The 13,052-nt window shown below is 49.9% G+C and overlaps 1 protein-coding gene across 2 annotated transcripts; it reads left to right on the forward strand.

Moving 5' to 3' along the window:
* Positions 1-330: 330 nt before the first annotated feature.
* TUBG1 (tubulin gamma 1) lies at positions 331-7,385 on the forward strand (the record flags this gene model as incomplete). 2 transcript variants are annotated; one of them, XM_080713878.1, is made up of 11 exons in its annotated part: positions 331-379; positions 701-813; positions 1,003-1,170; positions 3,851-3,940; positions 4,196-4,275; positions 4,697-4,823; positions 5,851-5,937; positions 6,051-6,200; positions 6,621-6,773; positions 6,854-7,015; positions 7,188-7,385. In XM_080713878.1, the coding sequence occupies 11 exons, from the start codon at positions 331-333 to the stop codon at positions 7,383-7,385; spliced, it is 1,377 nt and encodes a 458-aa protein (XP_080570004.1). The 2 variants fall into 2 exon arrangements, with proteins under 2 accessions (XP_080570004.1, XP_080570005.1); XM_080713879.1 differs by having other exon boundaries at positions 3,851-3,919.
* Between the last annotated feature and the right edge of the window lie 5,667 nt (positions 7,386-13,052).

The following is a 13,052-nucleotide window of genomic DNA, read 5'->3' on the forward strand; positions in this document are numbered from 1 at the left end:
GGGGCCGCGACTCTGGTCACAATAACACCAACTGCGCAGACGCGAAATTCGACTCCGAAAGCCGGCGCTCGGCCCGCGGCGCATGCGCATCGGCTCCAGCCAGCCCCCACCGAGAGAGGACGGAGGGTGCGGCCTCCCAGAACGACTAGCCGGGTCCGACGCCACGCACGCGCAGTGCGCACACATGAAGCCAGAGGAATAAGGAAGTACCGTCTCCAGAGCTCTCTTCTCATTGGAGAGGAGAGATAGCGTAATGGGGTGGGTTCGGCGCATGCGTCGTGCGGCGAGCGGGCTGGCCAGAGCAGCAGCTACTCCGGTGACAGAGGAGCAATGCCAAGGGAGATCATCACCCTACAGTTGGGCCAGTGTGGCAATCAGAGTGAGCGAACCTCCGGCCCCTCCGCTAGCCAGATCCCTTAGATGCGATGGGATCTTGCTGTAGGATCCTGCACTCTTATCTGTCCGTCTTTTAATGGTAGTTCTCCGAAAGGCAGGACATCCCTGACCTAGTATCCACTTGCCCCCAACCCTGACTCCCCTGCCCAGTCTCTGGCGGACGGCCCTTTCCCGACACTGCAGAGTCCTAAGGCTGGCCTTCTTATCCTTGGACTCCCGAGCTCAGTTCCCCAGCTGCTAACTGGGGATCTATCATGCCCGGAGGCATATATCCTCTTTCTCCCCCGTCTCCCCCCTCCCTCAGTTGGATTCGAGTTCTGGAAACAGCTTTGCGCCGAGCATGGCATCCGCCCCGATGGCATCGTGGAGGAGTTCGCCACCGAGGGCACCGACCGCAAGGACGTCTTTTTCTACCAGGTGCCCCCAGCGACTTGGCCAGGGCCACAGTGGCTCACGGGGCCAGAGGGAAGGGAAGGGGCCTGGTACTGGGGAACCCGCTGGACAGAGGGGACAGGGCTGCAGGCTTGAGGACGGAGGGAGGGAGGGAGGACTCCTGACTTGGCCTGGCCCCAACTGATTGGACCCTTTCCTGGACCTCCTTGACAGGCCGACGATGAGCATTACATCCCGCGGGCAGTGCTGCTGGACCTGGAGCCCCGGGTGATCCATTCCATCCTCAACTCCTCCTATGCCAAGCTCTACAACCCAGAGAACATCTACCTGTCAGAGCACGGAGGAGGCGCTGGCAACAACTGGGCCAGTGGATTCTCCCAGGTCATATTCCCTGACCTGCCCCGCAGTTCCCTGTGTGGGGACAAGCCCTGTGTGTCCCTAGACAGAGATGAAAGCCCACCAAGGAAGGATGCGTGCTCAGGGCAAGAGACATGGCTGCCGAGAGTTATGTGTAATACTTTTAAGAGCCTATCCTAGCTAGTACTGTGTGTCAGGCCACTCTAAGTGCTTTAGGTACACTAACCTTATTGAAACCTTAGAGGTAGCTACTATAGGTCCACAGTATCTTATCTGCCTTTCCAGAATCCAGAAAGCTCTAAAGCCAAAAGATATTTCTTAGCTTGTTTAACAGCAAGTCCAAGTTTCAATGGAGACAGCCTATGTTGTAGTTTCTACTTAACTTTTATCATTGTTCATGTGTTTCATTGCAGAAATGTTCATGTGTTTGATTAATGCACCTCAAACCCCCATGGGTTTGTATGTATGCATTATATGTCTCACACTGTCTTTCTGAAAGCTCAAATATTTTGGCTTCCAAAATGTAACTGGCCCCAAAATTTGAGATAAGGGAATATAGGCCTGTACACGCCCATTACTTGTACTTGTGAGGGATCTGAGGCATGAAAAGATTAAGTAACAAGTGCTCACATCACCCTGTTATACAGAACTAAAGCCACAGTGATAGAGCACTTGCTAGTATTTATGAGGCCCTGGGTTCGATCCCCAGTAGCACAGAACAAAAGAAAAAGACCTGGAGCTAGTGTACGAGCCCAGGTTGCCCGGGTATGGAGTGTTTGCTTATAACCACTATGCAGTACTGCCTTATACGCAGAGAGAAAGCAAAGCAGGTCATTGGGAGGCTGAGACAGGAGAACCACACATTCAAGGCCAGTTTCAACAACTTAGTGAGACCCTCGGCAACTTAGCAAGATCCTGTTTCAAAATAAAAAGTAAAGTAGGGCTGGGGATCTAGCTCAGAGGTAGAATGTCCCTGAGTTCAGTCCCTAGTAACAAGCACACGTACACACAACACACACACACAAAGTATCTGTGCTCCATAAAAGAATTTTTAGGAGCTCTAAAAAGAATCAAGACTGGGTGTCTAGAGCTTGCTTGTATACCCAGCACTTAAGAGGCTGAGACAGGAGGATCATAGGTTTCCAGCCAGATGCAGCTACTTAGTGAGGCTCTCAGCAATTTAGTGAGACCTTATTTTGATATAAAGAATAAGGGCCAGCCATGTGTGGTGGCGCACGCTTGTAATCTCAGAATTCGGGAGGCCGAGACCGGAGAATCGTGGTTCATGGACAGCCTCAGCTACTTAGTGAGGCCCTCTGCAACTTAGTGAGACCCTGTTTCAAAATAAAAAAAAAATAAATAAAAGATGGGGCAGGGAATGTAACTTGGAGGTCAAATGCCCCTGGGTTCCATCCCCAAACCTGCAAAACAAAAACAAAAAAACAAAGAAAAAGAAAAGGAAGGAGGAGGAAGAGGAGGAGGAGAAGGAAGGAGGAGGAGGAGGAGCATCAGGCTTCTTGGCACACACTTGTAATCCCAGAATTTGAGAGGCTGAGACAGAAGTATCATTGGTTCTCGGCCAACCTTAGGTACTGCGTGAGGCCCTTAGCAACTCAGTGAGATCCTGTTTCAAAATAAAGAATAAAAAATAATGCCGGGCGTGGTGGCGCACGCTTGTAATCCCCGCGCTTGGGAGGCAGAGACAGGAGGATCGTGCAGGTTCGAAGCCAGCTGCCCTGGCTTAGGAGACCCTGTTTCCAAAAATAAAATAGTTCTGGGAGTGTAGCCCGGAGGTAGAAGGGCTTCCAGGAACCCCAGTACCACAAAAAAAAAAAAAAAAAAAATGGAGCTGGGCATGGTGGCGCACGCTTGTAATCCCAGCACTTGGGAGGCTGAGACAGGAGGATCACACAGGTTCGAAGAGGCTCTCAGCAACTCAGTGAGACCCTGTTTCCAAATACAGTATAAAATAGGTCTGTGAGTATAGCCCAGAAGTAGAAGTACCCTGGGTTCCACTCTCAGTACCAAAATAAATAAATAAATAAATAGATAAAAATAAATAAATAAATAATGGGGCTGGGGGTGTATCTTGGAGGTAGAATGCCCCTTGGTTCCATCTCAGGAATAAAAAAATAAATAAATAAATAAAAATTAAAGAATAAAATAGAGCTGGGCACAGTGGTACACATTTGTAATCCCAGTACTTGGGAGGCTAAGAACGGAGGATCCAGGTTTTTGGCCAGCTTCGGCTACTTAGTGAGGTACTCTGCACCTTCGTGAGAGCCTGTTTCAAAATAGAAATAAAAAATAGGACTGGGAGCAGGGCGTGGTGGCTCACACTTGTAATCCCAGCATTTGAGAGGCTGAGAAAGGAGGATTGCAGTTTGCGGACAGCCTCAGATACTACTTAGTGAGGCACTTTGCAACTCAATGAGACTCTGTTTCAAAATAAAGAATAAAAAAATAAGGCTGGGAGTATAGCTCAGAAGTGGAATGTCCCTGGGTTCCATGCCCAGCACTGCAAAAACAAAAACAAAAACAAAAAAAATAATAGGGCGGGTGGTACAGCTTGAAGGTAGAATGCACCTGGGTTCAATGCCCAGTACCACATAAATAATTAAAAAAAAGGAATCAAGGTGACCATTTTTAGGCCAAAGTCCTTGTCTCATGGTCTTGCCCATTCTCCCCCTCCACATTTATACAGGGAGAGAAGATCCACGAGGACATTTTCGACATCATAGACCGGGAGGCAGACGGCAGCGACAGTCTAGAGGTGAGTGCGCCAGGAATGTCGGTGAGGCCTAATATGCCAAAGCCTGGGCCGTTGTTCTGTAGAAGCCACCTCTCAGGCACCAGACATCTCCATTTGCCTCTTGTACTGGACGGAAGCCACGGGCGTGGCCAGAGACAAGCAGGCTCTCCTAAGCTGTGTGTGGGGAACGGAAGGGAAGGAAGCGCTTGGGGAGACAGAGTCAAGAAACCGTGGGGTGGGTCTGGCTTGAAACCCGGCCACTACATCCCTGGACACCGACTGCCCCTTTCCACGCAGGGCTTTGTGCTTTGTCACTCCATCGCCGGGGGCACGGGCTCCGGCCTGGGCTCCTACCTCTTAGAACGACTGAATGACAGGTAAGTGTTTGGGGGACAAGGAGGAGACATGGCCACACTTGGTTTCCTAAGTGACTGAGAGGCCCGGCAGACTTACCAGCCCGATTCCTAGTGCGGAAAAGAACCCTTTTATTGCTGCCTCTAGAGGGGCAGGTGAAGTTACCGTGGAGAACCCGATCACACTCTCACGGTGGGAACCACAGCCTAGAACCTGGGCCCTGGTCCAAGGTGCAGGGAGTGTGGTCAGGTCTGTGGTTGGAGCCGTAGATGCCACGCTGTCTACCTGCCCTTTCTTTCTCTTACGGGCCTATAGACTTTCAGAGTCAAGTCTGCCTTTTCTGCTCATCTTGTAGCCCACCCACCCAGATTTAGCTGTTGGGGAGCCCCAGGTTCATCATGGCTCTAATGTGTTGCACTCATCCTCCCTTCCCAACCCTACCAGGTACCCCAAGAAGCTGGTGCAGACGTACTCAGTGTTTCCCAACCAGGACGAGATGAGCGACGTGGTGGTGCAGCCCTACAACTCGCTTCTGACTCTCAAGAGGCTGACCCAGAACGCAGACTGCGTGGTGAGTTCTGGGTTCTCCCTGTCCCCTTTCCCAGACGCTTCTGTTTGATAATTTTTGTAAACTTAAATATAAAGAATAAGCCAGGCGTGGTGGCGCACGCTTCTAATCCCCACGCTTGGGAGGCTGAGACAGGAGGATCACACAAGTTCGAAGCCAGTCTCAGTTACTTAGTGAGTCTCACAGCAACTTAGTAAGACCCTGTTTTTAAGTAAAATATAAAATAGGTCTGGGAGTATATCTTGGAGGTAGAAAGCCCCTGATTCCACCCCCAGTACTACCATAAATAAATAAATTAATTAATTAATTAAATAGAATAAAAATAGGCTGGGTGTAGCTTGGAGGTAGAATCCCCCTGAATTCTGTCCCCAGTACCTCAAAAAATTAATTAATTAACTAATTAATTAATAAAAGACCATTTTAGTTGGGCATGGTGATACAAACTTATAATCTCAGTACTTGGGAGACTGAGACAGGAGGATTGCAAGTTCAAAGCCAGCCTGGGCAACTTGCAAGACTCTCATTTACCTAGTAAGACCCTGTTTCCAAATAAGATATAAAATTGGACTGGGGATATAGCTTGGAGGTAGAATGTCCTTGGGTTCTTTCCCCAGCACTAAAAAATAACAAATAAAATAAAAAGACCATTTAGAGGCTGAGCATACTGGCACATGCTTGTAATCCCAGTAGACAGGTAGGATCACAGGTTCAACGCCAGCATAAGCAAATTAGTGAGGTTTCAGAAACTTAGTGAGACCCTGTTTCCAAATAAAAAATAAAATAGGTCTGAGGGTGTAGCCTGGAGGTAGGCAGTCCCTAGGTTATATCCCGGTACTAAAAAAAAAAAAAAAGACAGACAGAGAGAGAAAGAGAGATATCATTTTAAGTGCTCCTATGTCCCAGACCTGGACAAGTCCCTTTTAGGTGAGTTTATCTGGAAATGAGCCTTAAAAGTTCAGAGTCTAGGCTCAGACAGAACACTGGATATTCCTATCCCTATTAATCAGTCACCCTCTTCCATCCCCACAAGGTGGTATTGGACAATACAGCCCTGAATCTGATCGCCACAGACCGCCTGCACATCCAGAACCCGTCCTTCTCCCAGATCAACCAGCTGGTGAGCCCTGGACTGCTTTGGACTGGGGAGTCCATCCATCCATCCATCCACCTGGGAGGACATACATGGTCCTGCCTAGCCCAAAGCCTATGACACTGTACTGCTGTCCCCAGGTATCCACCATCATGTCGGCCAGCACCACCACCCTGCGCTACCCTGGCTACATGAACAACGACCTCATCGGCCTTATCGCCTCGCTCATTCCCACACCCCGGCTCCACTTCCTCATGACCGGCTACACCCCCCTCACCACGGACCAGGCGGTGAGAACAGCCCTCCGTGGCCCAGGTTGCCCTGGCCCTGGACCCGCAGCTCTGACCTCGCCCTTCTCTTCTCCCGCGGCCCCAGAGCTTCCCTGTGCAGCCCCCAGGGGCCCTGCGCTCAGGAATGGCAGTGTCACCTGCTAGCTGACTTGTCTCCACCTTCCCTGCCGTGGCTCCTGCAGGGGCTGGGCTGCACGGGTTGGCTTCTGCCCTGCACAAGGGCATGAGCTGGCTGAGCTGAGCAGGGCTGAGATCCTGCCCCACAGCGCAGACTCAGGGTCGACCTGAACCCAAAGACTCTCCCCAGGAACCATGCTACCCTGAGTCTGAGGGCCACAGGTGCTGACTCCTCCTCGCTGTCTGTGCATCTCTGGACTGCGCCCTGAGTGCTGTCCTTGACCCCTGACCACTCTCCCTCAGGTGGCCAGCGTGAGGAAGACCACGGTCCTGGATGTCATGAGGCGGCTGCTGCAGCCCAAGAACGTGATGGTGTCCACAGGCCGAGACCGCCAGACCAACCACTGCTACATCGCCATCCTCAACATCATCCAGGGGGAGGTGGACCCCACCCAGGTAGGGAGGTCCCTTCACCCTCCTCCCTGGGCCCACTGGGCAGGGGATGCCTACCACCCCCGCTGCTGTGCCCACCCCAGGTCCACAAGAGCCTGCAGAGGATCCGGGAACGGAAGTTGGCCAACTTCATCCCCTGGGGCCCAGCCAGCATCCAGGTGGCCCTGTCCAGGAAGTCTCCCTACCTGCCCTCGGCCCACCGAGTCAGCGGGCTCATGATGGCCAACCACACCAGTATCTCCTCGGTGGGTCTCACTTTGCATCTCTGTCTCCGAGTTATTTTTTGGTTGTGCCTGTATCCCTGCTGCTCTTGCTTCTGGGATTTTGCTTTGGGGATAACCCAGCCTTGGATCCCTGGCTCTCTGGGCCCTATTGTCCCTTGATTTCTTTGTGACTCCTACTTTCCGCAATCCACAGCTCTTTGAGCGAACCTGTCACCAGTTCGACAAGCTGCGAAAGCGGGAGGCCTTCATGGAGCAGTTCCGCAAAGAGGACATCTTCAAGGACAACTTTGATGAGATGGACACATCCAGGGAGATTGTGCAGCAGCTCATCGATGAGTACCATGCAGCCACACGGCCGGACTACATCTCCTGGGGCACCCAGGAGCAGTGAGTCCTCCGGGACAGGGACCCTCATCTGCCTTCCTGGTTAGCCCAGGCCCTGCCTGCCTGACTGCCCCTCAGAACACAGACCAGGGACCTCACATTCTCTCACACACATGTACGTGCACTCTCTGTTGTCCTGGGGACACGTTTACTTCTCCTCTTATGAGACTATTTATCTTTAATAAAGCACTGGATACAAGTCAAGTCACCGGTCTCTTCAGAGCTTCAGAACTGATGGGAAGGGGCTGCCTGTTCTTATCACTGACAGGCTTCTCACTTCCAGCTTCTTCAGCTCTGAGCAAACAGCCCCCCTTAGCTTTGCTTCAGCCTACTTTTATTTTTTTTTAATAAATATTTATTGGTGCATTGTTGTCATAGATCTTAATGGGATAAAACTTGTGGAGATATACATACACACATCCCTCAGTCAGCCCTTACCCAATCCTAACCCCTTCCCTCCTCCTCCCTCCTTCCCATGCTTGGCTTCCTGATTGACTTTGATATGTTTAAGTACATCATGTGCTTTAAAGAGTTTCTCTTCCCGTCCCCTCAGATAGGTCACCTTAACTGCTCCTCTATAGGGTCCCTTCTTCATCTAGAGTTCCTCCTGTTACCCATTTCTCCCTATTTTTCTCACATTAGGAAAAGCATCTGATTTCTTATTTTTTGTGACATTTCACTATAAATGGCATAATTTTGTTCTCCCTATGGCTAGACAAAATTCTATTGTGTAACTATCCCATAGTTTTGTAATCCGTTCATCTGTGGAAGGACATCTTGGCTGGTTGTATAGTTTGGTAATGGTGAATTGTGCAGCTATGAACATGGTTGTTCATGCATTAATTTGGTATTTTGGTTTTCATGCTTTTTGGTAGATACCCAGAGGTGGTGTTGATGGATCATATGGTAAGTTTTCGTTTTCCTTCTTCTGAGGATCTTCCATACTGTTTTCCAAAGTGGTTGCATTCTATTTCTCCACATCCAATCAATTACAGTTTCTTCCTTGGAAGACCTTCATTTAATTTCCACACTGATTCCCACTTACAGAAATCCTGAAAGCCAGAAGATGAGTAACTTTAACAAGATGATCCACTCACAACCAATTTTTTTTTTTAAATAGAGGTCAGCTGGATCTGGAATCTGCTGAGAGATGAGGTGAGGCAGCAGCAGCTCCTAGTGCTTCCTGGCCACAGGGTTGCAGGAACCTGCTGGCCCTTTGCTGTAGAGCAGGCCCCGGTCCCAGCCCCGCCATACAGCAGGCTCCAGGCCGGGTCTCGCTGGCTCCAGACCCAGCCTCACCACATGGCAAGCTCCAGGCCCGGCCTTGTTGGCTCCAGTCCCAACCTCACCATATAGCAGTTCAGCCTACTTTTAGAAAACACAGGTGGGGCCGGGCGTGGTGGTGCAGGCTTGTAATCCCCGCGCTTGGGAGGCTGAGACAGGAGGATCGCGCAAGTTCGAAGTCAGCTGCGCTGGTTTAAGAGACCCTGGTTCCAAATAAAAATATAAAATTGGTCTGGGAGTGTAGCCCGGAGGTAGAAGGGCTTCCAGGAACTGCAGTAACACACACACACACACAAAAAAAAAAGAAACGAAAAGAAAAGAAAGAAAGAAAGAAAGAAAGAAAGAAAGAAAGAAAGAAAGAAAGAACACAGGTGGGCTTAAACCCACCTGAAATTCCTTCCTAGGGTCAAAGGCCCAGAGCAGGGACCTCGTTGTGTGACCCTCTCTGGTTGCAGTTCCCTCTCACGGTAGCAGGTGAACATTCCGCCAGTTTCATGTCCCCACATCAGTGTCCACAGCCGCAGCCCTGGGGCCACCATCCACCCGTAGGTTAGAGCAAGCAAGAGCTGGCCCAGGTGCCTTTCAGGTTCTTGCCCGGGTGATGCTGAAGCGCCAGTCTGGAAGAGCCACTGGTTCAGGCAGCTGAAGCTTAGGAACCTCAAGTCAGGAGCCCAAGGACAAAGCCTAGATTTAGAGTAAGTAAGGCCAAAAGTGGTTTCATCTCTAAGTTCCATAATTCTATTCTCAGGGGGGGGTCTCTATTTAAAGGGCCAGTGTCTCTGGTTGTGGTGGCACACACCTGTAATCCGAGGACTTGGGAGGCTGAGATGGAGGATAGCAGGTTCAACTCCAGCCTCAGAAATGTAGTGAGGCTATCAGCAACCAGTTTTATGAACTGGTTTACCATGACTTTGTTTCAAAATACAAAATAAAATGGAACTGAGGGTACAGCTTGGAAGTATAATGGCCCTGGGTTGAATCCCCATTATGACATAAAAATAAATAAAAGGAGTCAGGCGTGATGGTGCATGCTTGTAGTCCCAGCATTCAGGAGGCTGAGACAGGAGGATCGCAGCTCATTTCCAGCCTCAGCTACTTAGGCCCTTTGCAACTTAGTGAGACCCTGTTTCAAAATAAAGAATAAAAAATAGGGCTTGGGGTATAGCTTGAAGGTAGAATTTCCCTGGGTTCTATCCCCAGTGCTGCAAAAATAAATAAATAAATAAATAAATAAATAAATAACCAGTGCCTTTTACTTCTAGTAGAAGATCATAGGGAAGTAATGAATTTATAAGAGCTCAAATCATTAGGATCAAAAGGGCAAAATCATTAGCCGGGTGTGGTGGGGCACAATCCCAGCATTTGGGAGTCTGAGACAGGAGGATGTTCGCAGATAGCCTCAGCTACTTAGTGAGGCTTTCTGCAACTTAGTGATACCTGGTTTCTAAAAGAAAAATAAATAAAGGGCTGGGGATTAGCTCATAAATAGAATGTTCCTCAGTTTCATCCCCAATACCGCACACACAAAAGGTTCTCACTAGGTTCTTAAGATTCTTACTAAGTTGCTGAGGCAGGCCTTAATCCGCAATATTCCATCTCAGCCTCCCAAGTGTTGGGATGACAAGCATGCACCAGCACACCTGGCTATTAATCTGATTTTATAAATGAAGAAACTGAACTAAGAGTGGTTAAGCCATGCATGGTGGCACATGCTTATAATCCTAGCATTTGGGAGGCTGAGACAGGAGGATCCAGGTTCGTAGACACCCTCATGTACTCAGTGGGGCCCTGTTTCAAAATAAAGAATAAAAAATTGGGCTGGGGGTGTAGCTAAGAGGTAGAATGCCCCTGGATTCCATCTCTAGAACTGCAAAAATAAAAAAGTGGTTAACTTATCAACTTACCTAGATAGTGATTATCAGTTAGAGCCAAACCCTGGCTCTAACTGATAATTGATCAGCATCTAGGTATTTAACTGTCTCCGTGGTGTCTTATCAGCTGGTGTAGAATCATCTCATTTCTGAGGTCCTTTGCAGCTATTAGAAGAGCCCATGGCTGTTAAGGACATGGGGGACCTTGGATATCATGCAGAGAGGGAAGGTCCCTGAAGTGTGTTAGCCTCGATTAGCTTCAGGTTCACTTGCAGAGTGTCCATCACACAGGACAGGGGAGTTGGTGACCTGTGCCTGCCCTCAGGATGTCCAGGGCCAAAGCCAGAGGGGTCAGGCCTCATGAGATCAGAAGGATCGAGGCTGGCTGAGCACGGCGTAAGGGTGAAACACCAGTCTAGGAAAATTTCTGCCACTCTTACCAAGGCTGAAGAGCACCAAGGCACTTTGGGAAAATTAAAATTTCTTTTTCCTCTTTTACATGAGAAAGCATATTTGCTGGGCTGGGGATGTGGCTCAGTGGTGGAGCACTCCCCTAGCATGAGTGAGATCCTGGGTTCCACCCTAAGTACCGAGAAAAAAAAAAAAAAAGCATACTTGCTCACTATTGGCCCAGGATACTTTTCCTGTCATAAACCTGTTTACCTGTTGAGGATCTTGCTAAGTTGCTGAGGCTGACTTTGAACCTGCAATCCTCCTACCTCAGCCTCAAGTACTGGGATTATAGGCGTGTTCCACTGCACCCGCTAAACCTGTTTAACAGAGAGACAGGAGAATTGCAGATTTGCTGGGCCTCAGCAACTTAGTGATCAGAAGGAGCCATGATACAGGCCAGACAGACTCCTCTGGACAGGTCCTTGCAGGACTGGTGGGCAGAGCATAGGCAGAAGCCAGGCCCCGGGGCTGTCAAGGTGTGGCCGGGAGACCACAAGCCCGTCACCACCACAGGCAAAGCAGCCAGCCTGTTGCTGTCAGTTGCCGGGATCTGCAGGGGCTGACTGGGGCAGCCAGCACAGTTGGTGCTCACTGGCTGCCTGTTTTCCCAGTGGGGAAGATGGTTTCAGTGAAAACCAGAGTAGGCCTGGTCCCTGCTTAGCTCCTGTATGAGCTCTGGGTGCCCTTGCTCCTGATGACTAATCTATCCCTGGGGCATCTTTAAGGGTGGCTGGTGCTGAGTGCCTGCCAGTGTAGCAAGGTTGCTATAAGTGAGTTGCCCACTGGTTTTTCTCCAGGCCACAAGCAACCCCAGGGCCCCCTCTGTAGGATCCATGCAAATCCAGTGTGGAGCCCCCCACCCCCGTGGTGGCAGCCCGCTTGTAATCCCGGTGTTTAGGAGGCGGAGACAGGAGGATCCCAGGTTTGTGGCCAGCCTGGACAACTTAGTAAGGCTTTCTGCAATTTAGCCAGACCCTGTTTCAAAAAAAAAAAAAAAAAAAAAAAGAATAAAATAGGGCTGGAGGTGTAGGTCAGAGGTAGAATGCCCCTGGGTTTCATCCCCAGTACCCCAGTACCACACACACACACACACACACACACACACACACACACACACTAAAATCCAATGTGAGCCTGGTGTGGTGGCACATGCTTGTAATCCCAGCATTTGGGAGGCTAAGATAGGAGGATCTCGGTTCAAGGACAGCCTAAGCCGCTTAATGAGGCCCTCGGCAACTTAGTGAGACCCTGTCTAAAAATAAAAAATAAATAGGTCTAAGGGTGTAGCTCAGAAGCAGAATACCCCTGGGTTCCATCCCCAGTATCACTAATAATAATAATAATAATAATCCAGTGTAGAGTTTCAGGCAGAAGGAAACACCTAGAGTAAATTTACCTCTGGATAGCAACACAGTCACCAACCCAGGGGGATTTTTTTTAAAACTCTGGGAGAGAAGCCAATCATCAAAGATGCCCTCTTTATTTTCTGCTGAGGACCAGGCTTTCTGCCCCCAGGCAGCACTTCAAGGCCAAACATCAGGGCTGCGCCCCTCCCCCAGGCTATTTCTGGATCACCATCACCCCACAGCCAGAAGGCCCCTCCCTGTTCTTGGCCAGCAGCAAACCCCAAAGTGTGTGAGCCAGAGGGCAGCAGGAGGCCAGGTGGGAATGGAGGGAGGCCTCTGGGAAGCAGGGAAGCAGGTGCTGAAAAGACCTGCGGTCAAAGACTGCAAGCCAAGGAAGAAACTGTCCCCGGTTACAAAGAAGGGCCTCTGGGAAAGCATTCACGTTAAAGCAGAAGGCCAGAGCCCGGACCCGGAGCCTCGTTTTGATTAAGCAAATAGGAGAAAATGAGCCATTCAAAAGTAATGTTTCAGCTGGCGCATACTTGTAATCCTAGTACTTGGGAGGCTAAGATAGGAGGATCGCAGGTTTGCGGCCAGCTTCAGCTACTTAGGGAGGCCCTCTGCAACTTAGTGAGACCCTGTTTTAAAATAAAGCATAAAAAATAGGGCTGGGGGTATAGCTCTGAGGTAGAATGCCCCTGGATTCAATCTCCAGAAACA

Source organism: Muscardinus avellanarius, assembly GCF_963383645.1.
Source record: "Muscardinus avellanarius genome assembly, chromosome: 16".
NCBI lineage: Eukaryota > Metazoa > Chordata > Mammalia > Rodentia > Gliridae > Muscardinus > Muscardinus avellanarius.